This window comes from Arachis ipaensis, chromosome B9 (assembly GCF_059453495.1).
Source record: "Arachis ipaensis isolate K30076 ecotype BB chromosome B9, ASM5945349v1, whole genome shotgun sequence".
Taxonomy (NCBI): Eukaryota; Viridiplantae; Streptophyta; class Magnoliopsida; order Fabales; family Fabaceae; genus Arachis; species Arachis ipaensis.
The window spans coordinates 141926732-141954532 of record NC_142444.1 but is presented as its reverse complement, the minus strand read 5'-3'; the positions used below and the strand labels follow the sequence as shown (position 1 = coordinate 141954532).

The 27801-nt window shown below is 31.9% G+C and overlaps 1 protein-coding gene and 1 pseudogene across 2 annotated transcripts; one reads left to right on the top strand and one right to left on the bottom strand.

Moving 5' to 3' along the window:
• Positions 1 to 6232: 6232 nt before the first annotated feature.
• Positions 6233 to 14535, bottom strand: LTA3 (Dihydrolipoamide acetyltransferase, long form protein). Of its 2 annotated transcripts, XM_016319024.3 has the most exons (23): positions 14297 to 14535; positions 12946 to 12993; positions 12370 to 12424; positions 12258 to 12288; positions 12004 to 12050; positions 11865 to 11909; positions 11675 to 11748; positions 11367 to 11436; positions 10410 to 10601; positions 10269 to 10313; positions 10063 to 10136; positions 9449 to 9518; positions 8846 to 9244; positions 8563 to 8623; positions 8428 to 8472; positions 8262 to 8345; positions 8020 to 8096; positions 7712 to 7774; positions 7470 to 7540; positions 7298 to 7358; positions 7069 to 7129; positions 6910 to 6990; positions 6233 to 6670 (listed from the first exon to the last, which is right to left on the bottom strand). In XM_016319024.3, the coding sequence occupies exons 1-23, from the start codon at positions 14389 to 14391 to the stop codon at positions 6612 to 6614; spliced, it is 1908 nt and encodes a 635-aa protein (XP_016174510.1). In that variant the 5' UTR covers positions 14392 to 14535; the 3' UTR covers positions 6233 to 6611. The 2 variants fall into 2 exon arrangements, with proteins under 2 accessions (XP_016174510.1, XP_088354368.1); XM_088498242.1 differs by lacking the exons at positions 12946 to 12993; positions 14297 to 14535 and adding an exon at positions 12560 to 12638.
• A 4805-nt stretch (positions 14536 to 19340) lies between these two features.
• On the top strand, positions 19341 to 25489 carry LOC107615975 (pentatricopeptide repeat-containing protein At2g02750-like; annotated as a pseudogene).
• The last annotated feature ends 2312 nt before the right edge of the window (positions 25490 to 27801 follow it).

Here is a 27801-nt window from a genome sequence, read left to right as displayed (position 1 = left end):
TTGCCATTGCAGGGTTCTTTTTTTGTTAAATATAAATTTAATTTTAATGCAGTATGAGTTTTGTTCTGGACTAATTTTTTTTTATATGAAAAAAAATACTGGTGTTTTTGTTGAAAATAGAATTATTTAGTGTCATTATATGTAGAAGAATTTTATAGGTGGAGAGTTAACATACAAAATATGTATTGGACATGTGTCAAACTGTAGCAACACTCTCTGTATGTTATATCAAACATCCACAATATTCTAATACATTTTAAATACCAATATTCAATCAAATACTATCTTCTTTTTCATATTAAAACTAATTTTTATTTAAATTTTTATATGTGCAAATTTTGATAAATATAGATGCACATTGTATTAAGTTATGTGTAAAATATAATAAATATAAGTGTAAACTATGTGTTTTTTATGTACAAATTCTTGCAAATATGGATGTAAATTATTACTAGCTAAGTACTAGTCTTAAATGATAATATTTGTTAGCTTTATAATATTGTTATTTTTAGTAGACACATAGACTAAACTATTAAAATAGTACCCGAAAGTTTACATTATTGACAAAAAGGACTTTGAAAGATACTGTTTTTATTGAGTTTGGCCAGTGTATAGTTCGTCCGTCGATGAATGTCTTCAAGCTTCTCGTTGGGATGAGTTATACGTCGACAAGGAGAGAACAAAGGGGTGAATACCTGCAAAAGACACTTCGACGCTCAAGTCAGTAAGTGTTTAAGAGGTATATGAATAATTCTATGAATATAGAATGTCATGAAATATAATTTATCATGTATGTGTATTATAATAATTCTATGAATATCTAGAATGTCTTTAGAATATATCTAGAATGTCTCTGGAATCTATCTAAAATGTATGGTGTATATAGAAATTCGTGTCTTTTATAGATATAGAGTTGATGAATAGAGTTGATGGTATGACTGTTGATTATTAAATCAGAATAAGGGTCATTAAGTCGGTAATGAAGGTGTCGGTTATAGAATGAATGATAATTAAGGTCGAGTTATAACTCATAATGCACAATAAAAACCGAGTTATAAGGTGACGGGTCGGATACTAATAACAAATAAGCACTCAAAAGATTTAAAAATACAATAAAAAGAACTAGTCGAAAGATTTAAAAATGCAATAAAAAGAACTAGATATTAAATATATTCTAAAAAAACTTTAAAGATCTTATTTTGATGCAAATTTTTGCAGTCATTATAAGAAAAATAAGATATTTGTTATTATCAGTAAGTTTATGTCAAATAAATTTAGAAAAAATTATTGTGAATGACTATATTCTTTTGAAAAAACTAAAAAAAATTTAGAGGTCAAATTTTGCTCTAAATTTTTTTGTGCACCTTTTAAATATTTATTTAAATATTTTTACAAAAATTCGGATCAAGTGAATAAGTCGTTTACCAATTATGAAATTTTTTTGTCACTTACAAAAAAAATATTTATTAATTTTTTTATTGTATCCTCGAATCATTGAAAGATTATTTTATCGATAATATCTTTCAAATACCTTTTTTATCACCTAAATACTTAATTGATAGTTAATCTCATACACATATTATGAGTGTTTGTATTTTTCATTATATTGTACATCAAATTATCATTGTAAAAATGTAAAAAATATAAATAATCTTAAATTTATATAAATTGATAAAATATTATATTTACTTTATTTATCTAAAAATATTCCAATGCAATGTTGGATACTTGGATGAACGGGATTAAAATGTATATTTTTTTATAAAATAATTTAATAAATAACATTTTAAAATTAATATAAAATATATTTTTTATTAATTTGTTTATAAATTTTATAATTTATAATTATTTAAATGAAAACTTCATAATATACTAATTGTGTTAGCAGAGAAGTATAATGAATTTTATCTTAAAATGATATACTGGGTGTAGTACTCATTACTCAACCAAATCTAAAAACTAATCAGGTATGTATATAAGTTACTTCCAGTAAATACTAGATTGATGCCATAAGTTTTAAGGACAGGTTTATCTGCGAGGACTGAGTTGTTAGTATACTATTAAGCATGACACTTTGCTGAGTTAACGTATTCGCGTGTCACACATTTTGGACACGATATTTATTGATATTGTCCGACACGATACCTATCGACATTGTCCGACATGCGTGTCTGTTATATCCAACCGTGTTTTAATAAAAAATAAAAAAATTTTTTCTGGACATGTTTAGACACACCAAAATACCATCACATATTAATGTATCTAATCTTATTCTTAACAAACATTCTTAAAATAAATTTAGAAATAGTATATATTATTATTTAATAAAACAAAAAACGGAAAAGCTCTACATACAAGCAATTAGGGCTTGTAAGCATTACAAGTCAATTAACCCCTAACTCCCCAAAACACGTTGCAAGTGCTACGTCCCTTACACGCGCTATATATCTCCTTCTTTCCAAATTTGCTCGTTCTTCTTCTCGCGCGTCTTCCCCTGCTTTTTCGATCGTTCTTTTCTCCTCCTTCCTCACTGGTTTGTTCTTCGTCATTGACGTTAGTTCCTCTCTCTCTGTAACTCCAGCTTCGTTTTCTTTTCGATTTTCTGGTTTCTGAAATCAAAGTTTGAACTCGTTTTGAAGATAATGGATGATTCAACCTCAGGATGTGAGGAATTACATTACGAGAGAAGTGCGAGAAGCGTGGGTGTGCTTAAAGACTTATTTGATAGGAATTGGAATGATTTTCTGCTGAATTTTGGTCTTGTGGACAACAAGTGGCTTTCAGGTAATGTTTGTTTAAAATCTGCAGCAGAGGTGTAAATTTAATTTTTTTCGGGTGTATTTAGAGTCTGTGTTTGGGTGTATTCTGCAGATCTCTATGAAGACCATCATATATGGATTCCAATCTATCTGGATCACCACTTCTGGGTAGGGATGAGAAGCACACAAAGGAGCGAGAGCGATTTACATATGATTACTCTGAATTTTGTTGCAGTTATTTGTATAGCATTGTGTAGCTGAATAATTCGTGAACATTGACTGTGAAACTAACGCGTGAACATAAATCTGTGGATTGAATCTAATGTATTAGTTTTGATTAATTATCTGCAATTTATAGCAGACGTTCGGGTGTATTAGATCAGACATGATTGGGTGTATTTTTTGTTTTTGACATGGTGTATTCTGCAGTCTCTCTCTGTTGATGACCAGTTTGTTAAATTTTATTGAAAAGGATGTGAGGAATTACATTACGAGAGAAGTGCGAGAAGCGTGGGTGTGCTTAAAGACTTATTTGATAGGAATTGGAATGATGTTCTGCTGAATTTTGGTCTTGTGGACAACAAGTGGCTTTCAGGTAATGTTTGTTTAAAATCTGCAGCAGAGGTGTAAATTTAATTTTTTTTCGGGTGTATTTAGAGTCTGTGTTTGGGTGTATTCTGCAAATCTCTATGAAGACCGTCATATATGGATTCCAATCTATCTGGATCACCACTTCTGGGTAGGGATGAGAAGCACACAAAGGAGCGAGAGCGATTTACATATGATTACTCTGAATTTTGTTTCAGTTATTTGTATAGCATTGTGTAGCTGAATAATTCGTGAACATTGACTGCGAAACTAACGCGTGAACATAAATCTGTGGATTGAATCTAATGTATTAGTTTTGATTAATTATCTGCAATTTATAGCAGACGCTCGGGTGTAGATCAAACTTTTTTGGGTGTATTTTTGGGGGAAGTGTGGGTGTATTTACAGTTTATGGCTTTTTTTGTTATTTTAGTTGAGTTGTTGTCGTTCGGTGTATTAGATCAGACATGATTGGGTGTATTTTTTGTTTTTGACATGGTGTATTCTGCAGCCTCTCTCTGTTGATGACCAGTTTGTTAAATTTTATTGAAAAGGATGTGAGGAATTACATTACGAGAGAAGTGCGAGAAGCGTGGGTGTGCTTAAAGACTTATTTGATAGGAATTGGAATGATTTTCTGCTGAATTTTGGTCTTGTGGACAACAAGTGGCTTTCAGGTAATGTTTGTTTAAAATCTGCAGCAGAGGTGTAAATTTAATTTTTTTTCGGGTGTATTTAGAGTCTGTGTTTGGGTGTACTGCAGATCTCTATGAAGACCGTCATATATGGATTCCAATCTATCTGGATCACCACTTCTGGGCAGGGATGAGAAGCACACAAAAGAGCGAGAGCATGCATTCTTTTGGATGTAAAAGTAGTGTTTTTTTGGGTGTATTTCTGAATTTTCTTGTATTTCACATTTTACATATATATACATATATATACTTCAGAATCTTGTTTTTATGTTATAAAATACTGTTTGTTTTTTTTTTTTTTTTTTACAACGGTTTAAAGGTTTTAGGTATTAGGGTTTAGGGTTTTAGGGTTTACGGTTTAGGTTTTAGGGTTTACAAGTTAGGGGTTAAGGTTTAGGTTTTAAGTGTTTAGGGTTCAGAGTTTTAGGGATAAAGCATCAGGGGGATAGATTTTTGGGTGTATATTCAACTTTCTTTGGGTGTAAAAAATGGCAGGTTATGGGTGTATATTTGGTTTGATGTTTTCCTTCATATTATAGTTCCTGTAATTCATACATTTTGAATACAGCAGAGAGAGTTTAATTATTGAAAGAAATTTTACAATAAACTGGATTATAATTGAAAAATTTTTACAGCATGTGTTCAATTTGTTACAGGACTATATAACATTTATATTAATCAGTGTCAATATCCTTAGAATTTATCTGACAATTTGGTGATGCACCCTTAGCGGCGGGATGTGCATCAGGCCACCAAATCCCAAATCCCTAACAATTGTTTTCTTCTCCTCGCTCATGTTTCTGAATTTCTCACTTAACAAATGTGTTGCACACTTAAGGTCTTTGATTTGCTGTAAACAAAGCAAAATTATAGTCAGATATATTTCTATTATATAAAACTGATTTCATCTAAGACATATATTTGTTCTTACATTTTTTTCAGCTTGGTTTCTGCCTGCCATTTTTTCTGAAATGAAAAATACACTCATAGATATCAGTAAGATACACCCATAGATATGAGTCAGATACACCCATAGATATCAGTCAGATATCACTCAAACATGGATTAATATACAAGGTCAAGCAACATTACAAGGTCAAGCAATATACACCCATGGACAAGCAAATATTAGAACAGTTGCAAATGTTGACTATATTACAGTATATCAGTTCAGAAATATACACCCAACAAATTATGCTATATACACCTAACAAAATACTCAATATACACCCACCAAATCACGCAATATACTCCCAAAAATCAGTTACCAGAAGAACTAGAACAACAAGAACAGTAACACCTAGAACAACTAAGAAGAACAGAATAACCTAGAAGCAAGAATAACAATAAAACCTAGAACAAGTAGAACATTAAAAACTGTAAAATGAGACCTAGAACAAGAAGAACAGTAAAACCTAGAAGAACGTAGAAGAATAGTAAAACCTAGTTCTTCGTTTTCGAAATGTGGAAAATATACAATATGAGTAAAATAGTAACGTAACGTACCTTGAGTATTATAACTTCGTTTTTTCTGGAAATTGTTGATCGAGAGTTCTATGTTGTGTTGATGGAGAGTTCTAATTTTCGCGACGAGTCCTATCTCTGCAGTTTGGAATGTTGCTCGAAAACGGACGGTTTGTGTTTTCTTCGAAGGGTTTGGAGAAGTGGAAGAGTGCGCCATTAAAGAGCGCTATTTTGCGAAGAGCAACCGTTGAGTGGGGCGCGTGTAGTTTACGTTCCATTCAAAGAGAGATGAGTGCGCGTGTGAATGAAGTGTGGACTGGAAACTTGTAGGGTCTCTTTGCTTGTATGTGTAGCAGGCCCCAACAAAAAATATTTTAATTACTTTATATAATTAAAATAACACAAAAAATAATTAAAAAATTAATTTATATTTTAATATTAATAAAATATCAAAATATCATTACGATTTGTTTAAAAAATACTTTATATTTTATATGTATGCGTGTCCCCATGTCTTATAAAATTTTAAAATTCGCGTATTGGCATATCCAGTATCGTGTCGTATCCCGTGTCCGTGTCAGTATCCTTCCATCATAGCTAGTATAGTTTTTTTCGTCTCTTCCATGAATTTCATATAAAATTTCTAGCTACTCGAGATAAAATCCTTTTGCAAGCCAAACTTCAGAAATGATTACATTTAAGAACTGCTAAAGTAGTACAAAAACATTTTCATTCAGCACCAGAAAGGAATCTTTATTCATCTAAATGTTGCTATTGCATGGCCATTTTTACATAGATGTTTATACAAAATTGAACATCACCAAATTGGCTTAGTGAACAAAATTACCAACATGCTCAAACTCAATTGTTGGAAACCTCACTGTTAGAACCTCAACCTGTATTATTCTCAGGAATTAGACCCAAGATATTATTTAACAGAGAATGATATGGCAAAACCACCAAAAACTGTTTCAGATGAGGAAATAAAATTGTAAAGGACAAAAGAAAAAATGGGGATGCTATGCAAGTTCGGGTCAGGCTCTGCATCCATATCGATTGGTCATAACTCCAATCAATCAATCAAGGAAAGTTTGTTGTGTGTAATTTATAAAAGAAGCCTTCTTATATCACTGAAGTTTGATTTCAAAGCAGAGAGAAATGCACCTGCAAAATCAAATCAACGCACATAAGCACCCTTTAATCAGTCTTCAGTTGCCAATTATTAATGGAATGTAGTCAATTTAGGGCATTATGGTGAAGAATTGTTCCATTTTTGGTTTGTGCGTTAATCAATTATCAAACTAATTCAACCAACAGATTATTTATTAACTACTAAATTAATCTAATTAATTTATTACTTATTGGTTCCAACATTAATTTAATAGCCACCTAATTAGACATACCTCCAACTTTGCCATCGAAAACACGATGATCAGCCGATAATGTTAAGTTCAACTTATTGACGACTGCTGGCTTCTCAATTCCTAATGAATAATAACCAATGTCAAAACAAATGAAAATTATAAGATTAACTGACATACAGAACATCCATTAACTCATACCATCAGATCCAATTATTGGTTCCACAACTTTGTTGCCCCTCCCTACAGCAAGAATGCAAGCCTGCAGCATATAGTAAGAAACAACAATCATTTTTTTAAGTTTGAACATCCACAAAGGCTACTCCGCTCCGCCCCTGTACTAAGTAAAATTTATATAGATTGTGAGCAGTATATGGGGATATTTGCCAGGGCGAGTGTGTGTGTGTAGAGATAGAGATATAGCGAGTACCTGTGGGGGGTTTATAATAGCACAGAATTTATCCACAGGATACATTCCTAAGTTTGAAATGCTGCATTGTACAAAGCTCAGGGTTATTACTTTACAATAGTATGTTCTTTTTCCCCTAAAAAAAGGATGAATGGGGAATTTCTAAGCCTGCCAAACAATGAGGTCAGCTCACCTAAAAGTACCCCCTTGGAATTCTTGTGGCTTCAACTTGCCATCACGTGCCTTTGCTGCTAGTTCCTTGACCTAAACAATCAACAAATTATTGAAGATTTTCAAGAAGTAAATAAAGGTATTTGCTTTCTAAATTTTCAATTAATCTAGAATGAATGTGACTGCCTAAATTTCAACACAAACAAGATAAGATGTCCCGATACAGTCATTATACAGAAACCTATATAGATGACTATAAATTACCTCAGACGAGATGGCAGATATTGTCTTATGATCAGCATTTCTTATTATTGGAGTCATCAAGCCCTGTAGACATGAGATTTGAGTGCTTTATAAAATACGGTGATGCTACATGACCAAGTCATTTTGGTAATCAAGTTCAACCAAGTTGGTTCAATAACTTAAGGATTGATATTAGTTGAAGAAGAAGAAGGGAAAGGAGGAGAGGCATAAGAAGAAGAAAGACTTGGTTGTACTTGGTTACAAAAATAACTTGTTCACCTAGCATTTCTCTATAAAATCATACTAACAGTTCAAACACTATCCATTACCTTCTCAGTGGCAACCGCTATAGATATGTCAACAGAATCACATAAAACAACTTCACCCTTTTCAGCATCCCAGTATGCTGCCATAACAGAAAAAAGGATTTCAAAATTACAAACTCCTATGGAGAATAATTCAGTTCCATGAATAGGTTTGTAAAGAGCAATTGCAGGACTATGGACACTAATGAATGAACCAAGTCAAGAATAACACATATATCAAAAGACAGTAAGAGAGAATTGTTTACCATTTGCTTCTGGGACATTTCTGAGAGCAGCTGCTACAACTTTGATAATAATGTCATTCACCGAAACTTTAACATCATACTGCTCTGCAATCAACGGGAAAAATAAAGAATATACCGGATTGCAAATGTACTAGGAACAATAGTAATAAATTTTACTAGTCCATACCTTTAAGATCTTTTCTAAGGGAGAGAAGAGGATCCAAAGTAACATCTAACTCATGGCAGTGAAAAGATATAATAGCTAGTTAGTGTACATATGAATTAGGTTGGACTAATATGAAAGGCATAGGAGAATTAAAACCTGATGATAAATACAAGTGTGGTGTGTTTTGTTTTGATTCCAACAACCTCTTTGCAATAACCTGCATAACATTCAAAAATAGGTGTTATGACAAACATTTCTCCCTAAATATGAAAGCATTTAACTCCAAATAAAAGCAAACAAACGGCGGCTTCACAAAGACCCTTTGAATGCTCTTTACATATCGTTATTTAGCAAGGATACTTCTCACTAAAATACAACATGCCTCTAAAAGGATTTGAGGAGCCTTCCTCTTGTTTAACAGAAAATTCATCAGACCAACCTTGCGAATTTGACTATTGGGAAGATCTTCATATGCATCTGACTGCTTTGAGGCAGAAGCAGACTTTGACTCTGGTGATGCTGCAGATTGTTGATGACTTTGAGATGGTGATGCCTTCTCTTTAGCTGAATAAGGTTTTGGAGTCAATTTTCCTGATTTAATTGCAGACAGAACATCCCCTTTCAGTAAAGTGCCATGTGGACCAGAGGCATTTATTGTCGATGCATCCAATCCATATTCCGAAATTAGCAACTTTGCAGCTGGGCTAATTCTTTTTGAACTAGTTTTCTGTGGTTTCACCTCAGTTTTAGTATCATGTTTGGTGGTCTGCTCATTTTTGCTTGCAGATCTGCTACCACTAGAATTCTTTACAGCTTCAATATCACCTGCATCTTCAACCTTGCATTACACCAAGTACCATAAGTATTTTTATAATCCAGTGCATGTCATGAAAAAAGAGAAAGGACAAACCAACCAATACGTAGATAAAATATTGTTAGATGTTTCCTTTCATGGGAAGAGGAACAAAATGTTAAGATCCTACTCTTACACAAATATACTTTATGTTGAATTTAAGTTACAAAAAAGAATTTCCAGACTTACTGTTATTGCAATAGGTTGTCCAACTGCCACTTCTTTTGAACCTTCTGGTGCAAGTATCTTAGCCAAGTATCTAGAACCCAGATGATAGGCATGAGTAAAAATAAAGCATGTTTGACAGATCAAAATAAATAAATAAATAAATAATGTTTGTAAAATTTGTGCTAAAAGTTTGGTCTGTAAACAGAAAACACATAATAATAATAATAATAATAATAATAATAATAATAATAATAATAATAATAATAAAAAATAAAAATAAAAATAAAAATAAAAATAAAAAGATATACATAATGGAAGGGATTGTAATGTAATCTACCACAAATTGCATAAATGAACGAGACTAGAGACAATTCCCAGGACTCACTTTTATGGAACTATAACTTACTGATTGATGAAAACTAACTTACCAGGCATGTCCGTAAAAGGTACAATGTCTGATTTGCTAATCATATTACACTGCTCAAATCTTTACTATTTTAGAAAATTATTTAGAAGCATCTTGGCCAAGAAACTTGTGTAAAATAATTTAGCATTTTGCAATGCACACAACCATAACAAAAAAAAAAGAATATTTACGTAAACCGTTTTCAGGATATGGAAAGAATATTTATTACCCTTCCTCCATACTTTCATATTCAAGGGTAGCTTTGTCTGTCTCTATCTCACATAATATGTCACCCACTTCAATCTGTTAGATGAATTATATGTAAATGCACAGCAGGCAAAAAAATATATGAATATTACCGAGCATTCATAACCTTTGGACTTATACTAAAATAAGGAAATCCAACTCAAGATCTAATGTTAAAACATCACTAACCTTGTCGCCTTCTTTTTTCCTCCATTTAGCAATGTTCCCTTGGTTCTGTATGGAAAAATAATTGAAAATTAATGCTGCAATAGTGGGAAAGTTTGGGAGATGATGGTAATGTTAACCACAGAAACATCACAATCTTTTCACCATTGTTGGGGACAAAGCCGGCATTTCAAGAAGGATATGAGGTGGAAGTTCTGATGCATTAATGTGAGTGGATGTTGGTTCTGATTTCCTTTCCTCATCCGAGTCATCCTGATGTATTGGTTTCTTCTCTTTAACCTCAGTCCCACTTCCCACAGAAGCAGGGACATTTTTAATATCATCTTGATCCTCAACCTTGTCAAGGCCCACAGAATAAATTATCAAGTAAAGTCCCACAAATTGACGATTTAAAATTAACTGGCGCTTACATGAAGAGGAAAATATTGCTTTCAGATTACGATTTAGCAAAGCCATAATATTGAGCCTATAGATTTTTCGATTGGACCATTGATTTTAGAGACATAAAACGAATAGATAGTGATGGGAAAACGTAATAAAAAGAAGCAACCTTTAGAAAGACTGTGATCGAGGGAAAAAGAGGGAAACTGAATGCATTTTCTGATAGTGATTGTGAGAATCAGAGCAGAATATGCACATGTACTGTAATACAGAGCTGTGGGAATAACAGAGTTCATTAATGTGTAACTGAATACCAAATAAGCAACTTCATGGCAAGTGAGTATAGTTGTACAGAAAGAGAATACACCTATGCCCAAGCCCAATTTGCAAGCTTACTTCAGGGGAAAAAAAGAAAGAAAAAAAAGGTGCTGTTTAAGACATCTAATGGTGTGTGTAATGATGGAGTAAATTGGAATTCAAATACAAGAAAATCATGGTTCAGATCATGTGAGGCAAATAGTAACTTCAAAAGTTCTTATATTATCATCATTTAAAATGAAACATAAAAGGAATTTTTTATTCAGACAAAAAGGTATGAACAAAACAATTAAAATTCAACCTTTTTCAGAATACAGAATGAATTCACTTTAGAGATGTATAATTTGCAATGATTTCCATGTAAGAAGTAATTCAAAAATTGGAACTTAAAAGATTACTCACTGTTATTGCAATTGGTTGTCCAACTGGCACATCCTTTGAACCATCAGGTACCAATATCTTAGCAAGAAATCTGCGGGCATCATACAATTACTGCCAAGTTTTCTATGTATACAAATTTGCATGTCTCATGATCTAAGCTCTAGGGTAAAAGCTCAGTTGCCAATAATGCTTCTAATTTGTTACTAGTGCCCCCAAAAGAAACGGAACACACATTGATTTTTGAGATGATAACAAACTCTAATTTAAGCATTAGTACAAGTCATCCATAACCCATAAGGGAAATATGAAAAGAAGGATAAGAAAATTACCCCTCTTCAAGACTTTCAAATTCAAGTGTAGCCTTGTCGGTTTCAATTTCACATAGTATATCACCAACTTCTATCTGTTAGATTAGTTAAAAGCAAGGAGGAATGATTAATTAACAAATTGTCAAGTCCCAAAGTGATGCACTGAATGAAACAGTGTTGTGATCTACAACAATTCTCTATACTGGCTGACCTTATCTCCTTCTTTCTTTCTCCATTTTGCAATGTTACCTTGGGTCTGAACCACAAGGAAAGATCAATAATATTCCATGGATGCAATATCATGAAGGGAGATAAAACAAAGTTAAAAATTAAAGTTCTTGTAATCTCACCATTGTAGGAGATAAAGCAGGCATCCCAATGACTATGTGTGATGAGTCTATCAAAGAGGACAAATGATCAGAAGTTAGCATATTCATATTTAAATTCAAAAGACTTAATATATGCCATTCAATAACAAAAAATCAAGAAATTTGCTGAAAATCCATAACATTTGCAAGATACATCGTAAGAACACATGCATGCTAAGTGAAGCCACAAGAGAAACTATAGAGAGTGGGAACATGAGAAGTGAAACATGAAGTACCTGCAGATGAGAAGTATCTGATACCAAACCACTGGAAAAGTTGAAAGTTGTCAGAGAAAATCTGGTCACAATTTGATTTATCATTATTATTATTATTCAGTTAAATACTAACCTTTGGCTTTAAAGAATTATCACAGACTCCTGTAAGCCTAGACAAAGATGTAAGCCTGATAAAGATAAACATCACAATTAAAAAATGCTAGGAAGACCATGTAGAAGACATGATGAATCATTATGTTAAAGGAAAAGACATGACATTTGTGTAACATATCCAACGTAGAGGATGCTTATCCCCACATTACTTTGTAAGTTTGATAAGCTGGAAGAATGTATGGTCAACCAGAGAAGTACAAATCTGACACTTGCACCAGAAATGGATTGGACAACCTGATGTTGGATCAAGAAACTTGAGCTGATGATTTTATATTGGAATGCTTTCACATTTTTATTTCAAAGGCTCAAGCAAGGCAGGTTGGGTTAAAAGAAAAAGTTGGTCATCTCATTTACAATGGTAACTGGGTGGTCAAAGAAGGAAACAATTTCAACACTAATAATCATAGTATGATGACATTACCAGAATTCTCCATCTTTGAAATTCAAATCAATCCCATAAATAAGAATCAAAATAAGATTAAAGAACCCCTAATCTTGCACTTAATACAAAAAAGTGCAGGTTAATGATGCACACCTTTGATGCTCATCACAACCCACAGAGAAAATCCCTGACTTAGAAGTTCTGTCAAGAACAAAATCCGAAATAATATATTAGAATCTTGAAGTAGAGTTATAAAATACATAAGAAAAAAAGGCACCATGATAATAAAAATTAAAGATTCTTTGAACATTGAAAACCAAGCATTATATCAAAAGTTACAAACAATTCGGAATGATTCCTGGAAAGCAACAGATGCTACCAAATAATACTGCCTGTAATAATCGGTACAGATGGATCAAATAAATAAACAAGACAACATTACACTAAAATTTAGTAATTGCCAGTACCACTTTACTTTGGTGTTCAATTGTTCAAATGGAAGCAGGTCAATTTGTACATGATACAAGGAACTAAAGTACATTGGTCAGCAAGGTCTAGAACATACAACATCATCTATGCACACAGAACCAACATGGCAACATAAGTAGGGTGAAGGGAAAATTCAGTTATGAGGGAGTGGGGATAAATGTGAGAAAAGCAGAGATAAAAAATCATGGAGAAAGAGTCTGAGGTTTGGGCAAGGAGGAATAAGACCCTCTATGTTCTATGATATCTCTATTTCTCTGCTATTTCTATACCTAATATCATTGAGATCACAAGAATTTCCTCTGATACTTCAGCAAATCAATTACAGATTCTGTAATCAATATCTTAATTACTATTATTATTATTACTACTACTACTATTACTACTACTACTACTTTTTTTTATCATTATCCATTACCCTGCTCTGAACAAACAAGTGCAGTTTAGTTTAAATGACTGGTTCAAACAACTGCTAGCATTTCGAATATCTTATTAAACAACATTTTAAAGTCTCTTGCATTAATATGGCCTCAAATGATTTAATTCATCCATCCGCACAACATTGTCGATGAGAACTTGCAACTTCGAAATGCATTTACCAAATGGAGCATATCATATTATCATTACAAGCTAGTAACGAATTCATTAAAAGAAATCAAGCAGTCCTATTATGAAGAACGAAAAGTCATGATCTAATCGAGGAGTAGGAGCCAGCACAACTCTACCAGCTCCCTAATCAATATGCACAATGGCTCCCTAAGTAACCTCTAACCTAATGGATCACATTCACAAACCTCACTTCCACTGAAAACACATGAGGAATACGAACTTCAATAACAAAATCGTCCTCTAAATAGTACTAACCTTCAAAAGAGAAACTATAGTAACCAAATTTCCTATAAGTTAAAACCGCCGAAAACATATGATTAAATTTGAGGTAAAGCAGCGAAAATTCAGAGAAAAATATATAAAAGAAAAGGGGAAGATCAAGAAACACATGATTGCAGAAGCAGCTTACCGAGAGAGGGATCTGGAAACGGAAGAGGAAGAGGAAAGGAGGCGAAGGGAGCGAGAGATGAGAGGGTGACGAAGCCGCGACAGTGAAAGAGCCATCGCAGAGAGAGAGAGAGAGAGAGAGAGAGAGAGAGAGTTGTGCGCTGCTTGATTTGGTTTTGTTATTCTTCGTTCAGCTGCGTGATGTCATTGAAAAACAGAACACATTCATCAAAAGGAAACGAAACGAAACTTGCAACTACTACTACTATACCATTTTAATGAGCAATAATATTAAATTAATTTTAGAATTTAACAGTTCAGCTAGGAACCATTAGGACTTAGGAGTTAAGTTAATTAGTTTAAAAATCGGTCTACAAGAAATAAGTAAAAGAAAAACTACACTATTCTAATTATTTGAATTTTAAAATTAGAAATAAAAGGGAATTGGTTTAGTTGATTTATATTATAGTTGACTCTTAGATTTTTTAAAATTTAATTTTAATGTGATTAAATAAAAAATTTTATACTGTTATTAAATTAAATTTAAGATTTAATTTTGATGCACTGAAAATATAAAATATTTTATACGGTAAAAAAAACACAATTACATCTGTTTTTTTATGACTATTCAGTATTCACGCGATAAATGTGAAAAATAATTATTTTTATTGAAGTGATATTATATAATTAGATGCACATAAAAAATTATTTTTCATTGACCTTGCATCAAAATTAAATTCTTAAATTTATGCGTTTAAATAGTTTAAAAATAATAATATATTATTTTTATTTTTAATAATATCACTATTAATATTTATATGTTTTTTTGAATTATATATTTGTGTAAATTTAATTAATTTATAAAAAAAGAGTATTATTATTAAAATAGAAATGATATTATCGATTTTTAATTTTTAATTTAATGATTTTGAAAATTAATTGGTCTTATTAATGTGTTAATATATAATGAATTTTTTGTATAAATTTTTTATTTGAAAATTAATTTTTTTACTTTGTTACATTTTTTAATAAAAAAATCATTCTAATAAAAAATAAAAATAAAACAACGCAGGGGTAGAGGAAGTCGTGCGGTGCCTAACGTAGAGTCATACATGATACACACCATACACCCAACCAAACTTGAGCCTTGCGCCGCAGCCAGGAATTAGTTGCAAACTCGGGGATCAAAATGAAAATAGAATTAAAATTTAAATAAGTGACTCGCTAATTTGGTAATTTCGATCTAATTTTACATAAACGATAAATTAATTTTGTTCAAGTAATAAGAATTAAGATTTAAAAAGTTTTAGATCATTGTCATATTCATTTATATGATTATTCTCAGTAACACTAGTAGTTAAAGCTAACAATTTTGTTTGGCTTTTTCATTGTTATTTAAGAGAATTTTCATGGGTATGTCTAAAACGAACACAATAATTATGTGTTTATTGGATGCACCACATTTATATAAACCATTAGATTTGATTAGATGAAAATTAAAGGCTAATATGAAAGAAGAGCATTGATAGACTCTGATAAATACAGAATATTCTAGTACATAAATAAATGATTTAAATGACAATATTTTAATATATAATAATTTAAATAGAAATAGAATCTTTTATTCTTAAATAATTAAATATAAAACATATAAATACAAAAATATGAGTATTCTTTATTCAATAAGATTAATTATTATGCAAGAAATTTTTATAATATTAAAAAATTATATTAAAATAAAATTTTAAACGATAACATAAAAATATAAAATAATTAAAATTTTATTTTATATTACTTGACAAATAATTAAATTATTATATTTAAAATTTATTAATTAACTAATTTTGTTAAAGATATTATTATATAAAATAAATTTTCATCAAAATATTTTAAAAATATAATTTATTTAAAATATTATATATAATACATAAAAATATTATTTTTTTTATTTTTTTCAAATTTTTTTAAAAAAATAAAATAAAAATAATATAATTCTAAATACATGCCTATCACATTATATATTTACTTATATTAGTAAAACCTAAACTAATTAAATTTATATAATTAAAAATATAAAATATATAAATAAAAAAATAAATATTTTTTATTTATTAAAATTAATATTTAAAGTTTTATATATATAACATTTAAAATTATATATTTATAATAGGATATTTTTTATTTTTATTATTTTCAAGTATTTTTTTATTATTTTAGTTAGACTTGAATCTCACGACCTCTGAGAATGATCTCAAGCTTAACCTAAAAACTCAATATTGAATTGTTTTATTTAATTATTGGAGTATTTTCTTAATTTGAGGCAACTTCTAATTGTAGTCTTTTATTTATTTATTTATTTATTTTCCTGGAATTTAATTTTCTTATTAAGCATACTATTTTTCTTTTTTGACAACACACACTCACTTATTAAAGTTTTTTTTTTTCTAAGCATGAAGTTTTAGGTGGTGACAATCAAACCATAAAAAAAAAATAAAATTGATGTTGTTCCTATAAAAAATAAGTTTTTATAGGCAAAATTATAAAAATCTTTAAAAATTATTTAAAATTTTTAAATTATCCTTTTTAAATTAACCTAATCTTAATTCCAACTCTAATTTTATTCGCCCCAATAATTCCAAACCTATAATCATCCCAACTCTTTCCAATAATTAAAGATAGTAACGAAGGGAAAAAAATATTACAAAAAAAAAATAAAAGTATTTTAAAAATATTACGACATTTGTACACTAATTTTATATATATATATATATATATATATATATATATATATAAATTTGGTCGAGTTAGAGAATAAAAAGTTTAACTAAAACAACAAAAAAATACTTGAAAATAATAAAAATAAAAAATGATCCTATTATAAATATATAATTTTAAATATTATATATATAAAACTTTAAATGTTAATTTTAATAAATATAAAAATATTTATTTTTTTGTATTTATATATTTTATATTTTTAATTACGTAAGTTTGATTAGTTTAAGTCTTACTAATATAAGTAAATATATAATGTGATAGGCATGCATTTAGAATTATATTATTTTTATTCCGTTTTTTCTAATCAAAATTGAAAAAAAATAAAAAAGATTAATATTTTCATGTATTATATATAATATTTTAAATAAATTATATTTTTAAAATATTTTGATGAAAAAGTATTTTATATAATAATATCTTTAATAAAATTAGTTAATTAATAAATTTTGAATATAATAATCTAATTATTTGTCAAGTAATATAAAATAAAATTTTAATTGTTTTATATTTTTATGTTCTAGTTTAAAATTTTATTTTAATATGATTTTTTAATATCATAAAAATTTTTTACATAATCATTAATCTTATTGAATAAAGAATACTCATATTTTTGTATTTATATATTTTATATTTAATTATTTAAGAATAAAAGATTCTGTTACCATTTAAAGTATTGTGTATTAAAGTATTGTCATTTAAATTATTTATTTATGTACTAGGATATTCTGTATTTATTAGAGTCCATCAATGTTCTTCTTTCATATTAGCCTTTGATTTTCATCTAATCAAATCTAACGATCTATATAAATATGGTGCATCCAATAAATACATAATTGTTGTGCTCGTTTTAGACATATCCAATTTTTATTTCATGATTATTTTTTCTCTTAGAAAGCGCAACATAAAAAAGATTATGAGCAAATACAGATATTGAAAGATGTAATCCAATTGTATCAATAGTTTGTCCTTATAAATGATGTCACGCATTCATTGGCATTTTCAACTAATTGCATGGCAAATCGAGTAGAATATAAAAATATTGAGTAAATAGTCAAAATGGTCCTAAAAGATCATGCGATTTTTAATTTGGCTCCCGAAAATTTTTTTTAATTAAATTTATTTTCGAAAGATTTTCAGTTAGTCACGTTAGTCCTTTTGTCAATTCTCTTGCTAACGCCGTTAAGTTGACATGATACATCAAAGATACACGTCAGCATACAAAATGACACTGTTTTAAGTGTGTGAGCAGCTATTATAGAAACGGCACTGTATAGAATGGGTAGGAAGACAAAACGCTTAACTCCTCACACTTCAAACACACTTATATTCACTCTCAGTCAAAAAATTCCATGTTCTTGTTGCTTTCTGAATCCAGCAACAAAGTTCTGTGGAAGACGATTGAAACTGGATTCCGAAGCACGATCATACGGTGGGTGTCGTGTGTGTCTTCTCCGGTGACAATAGGTTCTTATTTCGCAAACAAGATAGGAAGGAAGGCAACATTGTCGGCGCTACTGCAAGGTATGAAAAACTTTTTTTTGGTAACCTATATCCTATCTTTGATTGCAAAAGAGAATGAGATTCTGCTAGTTGTATTTTACTTGAATGAAATATTGTTCAATTTTGTCCTAATATTATTTGTACCCTAGTGATTTGGTTTGCAATGGAGCAAGTATCTCTATTTTTTTTTATGTTGATAATGATGTGTTTGTTGTGGTGAAAAAACTCTTTTTGAATGTGTTTAGGCTTGATTTTGTAGGTGATTTATGATTTAGCGTTGTTATTTTGGAATTTGGTTAGGATTTACGAACGGTGATCGGTAGAGGTAAACATGCATTAGGCTAAGTTTTTGAAAACAAAGTTAATGGAATGTATTGTTTTCAATTACGTAGTGCAAAGAATGTGAATGATAGTTTTTTTTTAATTTGAAATCATGTTTACAAAGACTTCAATTTTTCTCTAATTATCTGTATTGGTCTGCTTCCCAGGAATAAAATCATGCATTGTCATGAGATAAAAATTTGTTCACGTTCTAAATAGCATGAAAAATAATCCTTGGTACAACCATGTGAAACAACAATGTATAATGTCTCTATCAATAAGTTTACTTGTATGATATTATTTAGGTAATACTCATAGAGAATATAAATGCTCATTTTTCTTGTATGCTATTACTATTGAATTAAACTTTTTTTTTGTTGTCAAAACTCTTGTAATCAGATAATGTACATTACAGAATTGTTTGTCATTTTGGGTTTAGGTTGAGTTTTATCTTTATTCCTTTGTAGATGGAATGGCCTCCAATGACATTTGTGTTTCACCACAGTGGAACATTTAAAACCGATAAAAGGAGAAGAATGACTTATAAATCAGATCACACAGAAGTGTTAATGGGTGTTGAAGCAGATATAATAGATTTTTTTTTGTGAAGGGGTATTATAAGGAGTTAGGGTATGTTAAGCCGAACAACTGCATTTGGAAGGTTCCCTGGTTGTCTCTGGAATTTGGCTTGAAAAAGTTAGACGTTGATGCTGATTTGATTGCGATGATCAAGTCTTATAGGAGAAATAACAATGTTATTAACATATACTTTGAGCATGGGATTTCAGAACCACAACTGGTGGAGGGCGTGAGTAAAGATGTAACTGTACTTGCAAATGATGAAGGAAAGAGTGTCCCAAAGTCCAAAAAAATTTACTCTCAGCCCACAGTATCTAGAGTGAGTTAACACCTTCACTATTACAACCCAACCAAAGCTATTCTCAGCCCACAACAAGATCACAGCCCAAAAAAATAACCTGGAGGCCAAAAAACTAGTGGAACAGCCCCCTTCGAAGTCTACTTTGGTTCCAAAAAACAATTCCTCTCAGCCCAAACCAAATCCTACTTTTAAGCCCATACCAAAGCCTTGCTTAGTTGCCCCAGAGCCCTCCAACATCCCAGCCTTTGGAAAAAACAAAGAGAAGGTCAGGGAAGGTGCTAAAACAAGATCTAGAAGATAAGTTAATGTAACCACATTAGATATTGATGCTGACTCTGATGACTCATATGAGAGTTCTGAGGACAGTCTATACCAACCTGAAAAAATTATGGGAGACCAATACAGTGACAGTGACAGTGACAGTATGGGAGAAATTGGCACCCATTCAGCTTCCAATAAGGGTAATTTTAGAGAAAGACAAGGATCTACTTCGTTGGAAGATCGGGATAAAGCAATTGACACCAATTATTCTAGCTATGAGGACCTCGAATTTGATAAGAGCACTGAAATGACTCTTGCTATTAGAATTCAAAATAATATAGCACACTATTTTTTGCTAAATTAAAATGAATAGGTGGTCAGATTTTATTTATTTATTATGCTTTATTTGATGGTCAGGTTTGAAGATTGAAGATGAATATAAAGCAAACTATGAAGGTGGATTTGATGCTAACTCGTGGCACTCGGAAGAATCGGACAAGGTGTTGGACTCTGACGATGAGGAACCATGTGTGTTTCCAAGATATAATGACAAGACAAGATTTGAAAATTTGAAGTTTGAGCAAACATGACTTTGTGGCTGCCATTACAGACCATACAATACAATGGGATATGACTATAACATTCATTAAGAATGACAAAATTAGATGTAGGGTTGTTTGTAAGAATGAAGACTGTCCTTAGTTAGTATATTATGTACTCAACAAACAAGACGGATCATAGTAGATTAAGACTCTTGTTGATAACCATACATGTGAAAGAAAGAGAAAAAATAGGGCTGCCAACCAAGAGTGGACTGTGAAGAAGTTGTATCCTAAGCTTAGAAAGCATCCTATAATGAAGCATAGGGAGGTTTACGCTTGGTTTGTTAGGAAGTGTAACATTAGGCAGAACAATACATGCATCACAAGGAATTTGAAACAAGCTAGAAAAATTGTGCAAGGTGATGAGATAGCACAATATGGAAGAATTCGGGATTATTCACATAAATTGCTCACAGCTAACCCTGACTCTAGTGTTAAGGTTGGTGTCATTCCTATGCCTGAGGGGCCCCACAGTTTGAGCGATTTTATGTTTGCCTCGATGCTTGTAAAAAAGTGTTTATAGTGGGATGTAAACCATTGATAGGCTTAGATAGTGCCTTTCTAAAGATTTTGCATGGATGATAGATTCTGACTGCATGTGGCCAAGATGCTAACAATCACATATTCGTGATTGCATATGCTATAGTAGATGTGGAGAATAAAGACAACTGAAAATAGTTCTTGGAACTTCTGCACTCTGACCTTGGAGACTAAAAAGAGCATAAATAAAATTTCACTCAGACATGCAGAAGGTAAGGAAGCTTAGACGAAGGCGTATTTTAGTGATGTGCCCAAGTTTAGTAACATTTGCAACAATATGTGTGAATCGTTCAACGCAAAAATCAAACACGAAAGACACAAGCATATATTGACATTGGTTGAAGAAATCAGAAGAATTATCATGAAGAGCATGATTGATAACTGACTGAAGCTTAATGGGTTATCAAGGCATTCTTTCTCCGATGCAACAAAGTAGACTTGAGGGATTGATTAAGCTATCTAGGAATTGGGTTCCTCATTGTTCTGGTGATGAAAAAGAACGTCGTTATGAGGTACAAGACTGGCTAACTAGTATGGTTATGGACTTGGGTAATCACACATGCACCTGTAGGTTCTGGCAACTCACAGGTATATATTCCAACTCAATTTTGTTATACTCGTACGATGTCAAAAATATCAATTAAGGAATTCTTTTTGTCATACAGGAATGCCATGCATGCATGCGATCGCAGCCATACAAGATAAGCATGATAAGAGGCAAGAGGAGTAGTATTCGATTTTAGGATTTATTCTGGGTTTGTTATTTTAATTTTAAAATTTTTTATTTATGAATTCATTATTTTCTTTATGATTTTTGTTCTAATTTGTTCTTAATTTTTTCTGTTCCTGATTTTTATTATGATTTTTAGTTTGTTCTTGATTCTTGGTTGAGATTTTTTATGTTTTTGTTTTGCAAGTTTGAGTTTAGAAAACAGTACAAGAAAGAGCTGAGCACCCAAACAGCAAATCTGTTGCAGTTATGAGTGTTTATTTATGTGGAATATTGTTCAGTACTTGTTTTTAAAAAAATTGAATTAGTTTTCAAATTATTTTTAACTTGTTTAAATTTTAACTTCTTTTGTCGTTACAATTTCAAAACAATTAGGTTAGCAAGGTTGGTGGTAGCAGGTAAAAATCAATTACTTGTTTTTAACTTAAAATTCAATCACACATTAGTTATCTCCACTTTTACTTTCTCTCTAGTTTTGTACTTATTCTTTGTTCATTTTCTCGGTTGATTATGTCTATAAAGCTAATTATCAATTGTTCATATCTTATTTTAAGAAAAAATTAAAGTCACATACAAAACAAAAATTCAAAGAGTATGATGATACCAAACATTGATAGGGTGAACATTCTCTGTAAGTTTTATAGTCTATTTTCAGTTCTTTCGAAATTTTAATACTTGAGAAAAAGTGAACAAATTTATATGTTGATTTGGCCAGTAGTGGGTCAAATTTTAATTTGGATTAAGCTTACTAAGTGCTTGTTTGGACGCCATTATTTTGATAAAAAAATATATTTTTTTCAATGAAAAAAGATATTTTTCTATTTTTTACCGTGTTTGGCAAATTTCTAGTAGTAAAAGTAAAAGCACTAGAAAAATAAAAAAAAAAATCTTTTTTAAGAAGCTGTAATTTACATCTTTTTTTAAAAGATCTTTTTTCCTTAAAAAAAGATATTTTTCATATAATAAATAAACAAAAAAATACTTTTAAATTGTTATATCCAAACATACTTGATAGATAAAAAGATCTTTTTACATGAGATACCCAAACATAAAATTACTTTTACTTTTCCATAAGATCTTTTAAAAAAAGATAACTCAAAAAAATATCTTTTTTTTAGAAGTTCACCCAAACAATCCCTAAGTCAACTGCATAGGCCATTAAGAGTAATAAGATATGATATATAGTTTATTGAACATAAAATGTTCTTAATTGGCTTTAATTTTTTTTTATAAGTGTGCAAACAATACTTTAAGACAAGTTTCTAGTCATAATGTGAATATACACTTAATTTTTTTTTTCTGTTTGCAGAATATGGGAGTTACTGTTCTATAGTGCAGTTGGTTATTATACTTTTTTTATATTTTAATTTTATCTTTTTTACTTGTTTGATCCGTTAGTATTAGTTATATATGCTTTTGTTCTTTTCTGTTGTAGGAGAAGGATGATGATGAGTGAATTTATAAAAAAAAAAAAATTAAGTTTATAACGGATTTACCGTCATATTTATCCGCTGATAATTATTAATTTAGTTATTAGTAAATAACATACTATTGTCGGATTTACCGGGAGATAAATCTGATGGTAAAAGTTATTGGCGGAAATTTTTCGATGGTAATTAGTGGTGGATAAGAAAATCCGCCGGTAAATAATTACCGACGAGATTTATACCATCAGATTTATTCAACGGTAAATCCGACAGTATCCAGCAATTTTCTCGTAGTGCAAGATGAGGTGTGACGGTGAGGTGGGCAACGTGCGGAGGGAGGTGGGCACGTGAGCGACGGCGATGTGTTCAAACAAAGATTCTACGGTGAGGAGAAGAAGGCGAGTGGTAGCTGGTGGTGGGGATGATGGTGGGGGCTGCTCTTGTCTCTACTAGGATTTCCATTTAGGTTTGGTTTGTAAATTCACTAAATTGAGTGTGAGAGATTAAAGAAAAATGATGAGTATTGTCAGATTTACCGTCGAATTCATTAAATAAATTCGCCGGTAATTATTTTATCATCAGATTTATCGTCGTCCTGGAGTTGACGATAAAAATAGCACCAGAAACTATTTACCAGCAAATTATTTTCGTCCGACGCTAAACACTAACAAATTTTACGTCAGTTTTTTCAATAGATTTGTTGAGAATGAGTTGATGATTACAGTCGGATTAATTCGATTGTAACTTTGGCGCCATTTCACGTGTTTAGGTGCCAAGTTACCCTCGGATTTGTCCGCCAGTAAATCCATCAGTAGTTTTTTTATTTTTAGGGTTAAGTACAATTTTTGTCCCTAAGATATAAGCCGAAAATTTTTTCGCCCCCAACTTTTTTTGCATACAAAATCGTCTCTAAGGTTCAATGTAGTTTTAAAATTGTCATTTTGACCTATATCTTAAAATTCTGGACTAAATTACCCCTAACCAAAAAAATTATAAAATAAAAAAAGAAAAAGAACAGAGAAGCTCTCAACCTCTTCTCGAAGCTCCACTCTTGTTCTTCCCACACCCCACTCTCCTTCTTCACATTTCCACCACTCTTCAAAGCATGTGCCAGCCTCTCTTCACCTTCCCACTCTCAAATCCTCCATGCCCATGTTCTCAAAATCAATTTCCAATAATACCCTTACGCCTCCACCACCCTTCCGCTGCCTACGCATTGAAAGCGATGTTCTTATCCGATGCTCTCAAGTTGTTCAAGGAAATGCCGCAATGGAATGTTGTGTGTTTCAATGCGGTGCTTTCTGGGCTCTCGCAAAATAGACCTCCAGGGGTGGCTTTGAGGGTGTTCCGGTGAATTAGGTTCTCGACCTTGAGGCCCAGCTCCATCACCATATTGTGTTTGCTCTCTGATTGCGATGTGTGGATCCATGTTGTTCAGGTGCATTGCTTGGCGGTGAAGCTGGGGGTTGAATTTGATGTTTATGTTGCCATTTCGCTCGTCAATGCGTATTCAAATTGTGGTGACGTTTCTGCGGTTGAGGTGTTCAAAGAAATGCCTCTGAAGAGTGTGTTGAGTTATAATGTGTTTGTTTCTGGGTTGTTGCAAAATAGGATTCCTCGTTTGGTTTTGGATGTGTTTAAGGACACGATGATGGTGGGTTTTTAGAGTTAAACCCAATTCTGTGACTTTGGTGTCTACGCGTTTTGCTTGTGCTACCTTATTGTATGCTTGTTTTGGTAGACAGGTTCATGGGCTTGCTTTAAAATTTGCTTCATATGATGAAGTTATATTGGTTACTGCACTTGTGGACATGTATTCCAAGTGTGGTTGTTGGCGTGCTCCTTTCAATGTCTTCAATGCAGCTGAAGGGAACAATAGGAACTTGATCACTTGGAACTCCATGATTTCTGGGATGATGCCGAATGCAGTGTGATATAGGTGTTGGTTTATTTGAGAAAATGGTGTCAGAAGGATTGCAAGCCAATTTGCCGCTGCTCCTCGCTGTGATGAAGAAGAAGAAGAAAAAGAAGAAGAGAATGGTATTTTGGTCCGAAGGACGGTTTTAAAAGTACGATAAACTTTAGGGACGATTTTGTATACAAAAAAAAAGTTGGGGACAAAAATCGTACTTAAACCTTATTTTTATTTTTTTTGGCACAGTTAAACTACAATTAGTAGTTAAATTAAAAGTTTTGTTAACGAAATTGCTAGAAACAATTCAAAATTACCAAAAATCAACAAATTATTTATTAAAAATAAATGGTCTAAATATAATAAAATGTCATAGAAGTAGAATACAATGAAGCAGACATAAAAAAAATATAAATCCCTAAACCCTACAGATTCCGGTAATCGTCGTCGTTGTCATCGGGGTCCCCCTGCTGAGGTGGCGAAGTAGGTGCTGAAGTCGGTACCCCACCAGCGGTGTTGCCGCTACCTCCAGTGTGTATCTGCTGGTTGTACACATCCATCTACTATTGCAAACGATCTAGCTGCTCCAGTTTCTCCGTCAGGTCCAAGTTGATGGCAACAACTCCTCCGACGCGTGCAAGAAGGTCGTTGTACCTCTGCTCAGACTGCTCGGCTTGTTGGTGAAGCTACTGTGTCATCTTCTGCACCTCCTCCCTCAAGTCAATAACTTCCTGGAGATCGGCAGGGTGGTGCGGAATTTATAACCCATTAACTTACCGGCAAGTGCACCGGGTCGTACCAAGTAATAACTTACGTGAGTAAGGGTCGATCCCACGAGGATTGATGGATTAAGCAACAATAGTTTTTGACAGGCTTAGTTAGACAAACAGAAAAGAGTAATTGAGAGTTCAAAAGCATTAAACAATAAAAAAAAGAGTTTGAAGACAGGTAGGTGAATAGGTGAGGAATAAAATATTGAGAAAGCAGTTAAGACTTCAGAGTTATCTATTTTCTGGATTAACTTTTCTTATTAACTAATTTTAATCATGTAAGATTTAATTCATGGCAAACTATTTGTGACTAGACCCTAATTCCTTAGACCTTCCTAGTCTCCTCTAAAATTCATCAACTGCCAATTCCTTGGTCAATTAATTCCAATTAGAGGGTGATGATCAAATTCTAGTTTATATGCCACAAGAATCCTAATTATCCAAAAATAAAGGGATTATATGTCACGTATCCCGTTAAATACAAACAATTAGAAATTCAGGATAATATGTTTTCAAGCTATTGTTCAAGTAAAGAGCTTTTCCAAGTTATACAAGAACTCAAATAGAACATGGGTCATACTTCCGTTCCACCTAAATTCATAAAATAAAGAACGAAAACAATTATTGAAATATAAATCAAAACATGAATTAAAATAGAAAAATAATATTATCAATCCATACAATAGACAGAGCTCCTAACCTTAACAATGGAGGATTAGTTGCTCATGGAATATGGAATGTAAATTTGTATGGAATAATGTTGTGGAATGTTGTTCTGGAACCACCCTATTGGGATCCCTTTTCTAACTAATCCTAATAATTTAAAAATCAAATTTCTAAAATTAAAATTAAAATAATATCTTTTCCTAAAATAAGATTTGAATTTAAATTCGAATTAATTAACAAGTCTTCAGCTGATGGGTGGGGACCACTTGATTTGTCCCTTCTGCAGCTTCTAATCTGTGATTTCTAGGCGAAGAACTGGGTCAAAATAGCCCAGAAATCGCCCCCAGCATTTTTCTGCGTTTTCTGCACGTGGCGCATGGTGCACGAAATTGTGATCTCCAGGCTCGAACAAATCCTGGTAATGGCTCCAAAGCTTGGTGCTTTGATCTTAATTCATAATTGTCACAACTTCGATACAACTAACCAGCAAGTGCACTGGGTCGTCCAAGTAATACCTTACGTGAGTAAGGGTCGAATCCCACGGAGATTGTTGGTATGAAGCAAGCTATGGTCACATTGTACATCTCAGTCAGGCAGATATAAATGGATAATGATGTTTTCGAATTTAATATAATAAAATAGGGATAGAGATACTTATGTAAATCATTGGTAGGAATTTCAGATAAGCGAATGGAGATGCTTTTCGTTCCTCTGAACCTCTGCTTTCCTGCTATCTTCATCCAATCAGTCTTACTCCTTTCCATGGCTGGCTTTATGCAAGGGCATCACCGTTGTCAGTGGCTACATCCCCTCCTCTCAGTGAATAATATGCTCACGCACCCTGTCACGGCACGGCTATTCATCTGTCGGTTCTCGATCATGCTGGAATAGGATTCACCCTCCTTTTGCGTCTGTCACTAACGCCCAACAATCGCGAGTTTGAAGCTCGTCACAGTCATTCAATCATTGAATCCTACTCAGAATACCACAGACAAGGTTTAGACCTTCCGGATTCTCTTGAATGCCGCCATCATTCTAGCTTACGCCACGAAGATTCTGGTTAGGAGATCTAAGAGATATTCATTCTAGCTTAATTCATGTAGAACAGAAGTGTTTGTCAGGCACGCGTTCATAAGGGAG

What these genes read in the sequence shown, in the direction of transcription:
- LTA3 (XM_016319024.3), bottom strand. Translation starts at nt 14,391, where the DNA reads ATGGCTCTTTCACTGTCGCGGCTTCGTCACCCTCTCATCTCTCGCTCC. An exon ending in CCAATAGTCAAATTCGCAAG is followed by an intron (nt 8,624 to 8,845) that starts GTTGGTCTGATG and finishes AATGTTATGCAG; the next exon opens with GTTATTGCAAAGAGGTTGTT. An exon ending in TAGCGGTTGCCACTGAGAAG is followed by an intron (nt 7,775 to 8,019) that starts GTAATGGATAGT and finishes TCATGTCTACAG; the next exon opens with GGCTTGATGACTCCAATAAT.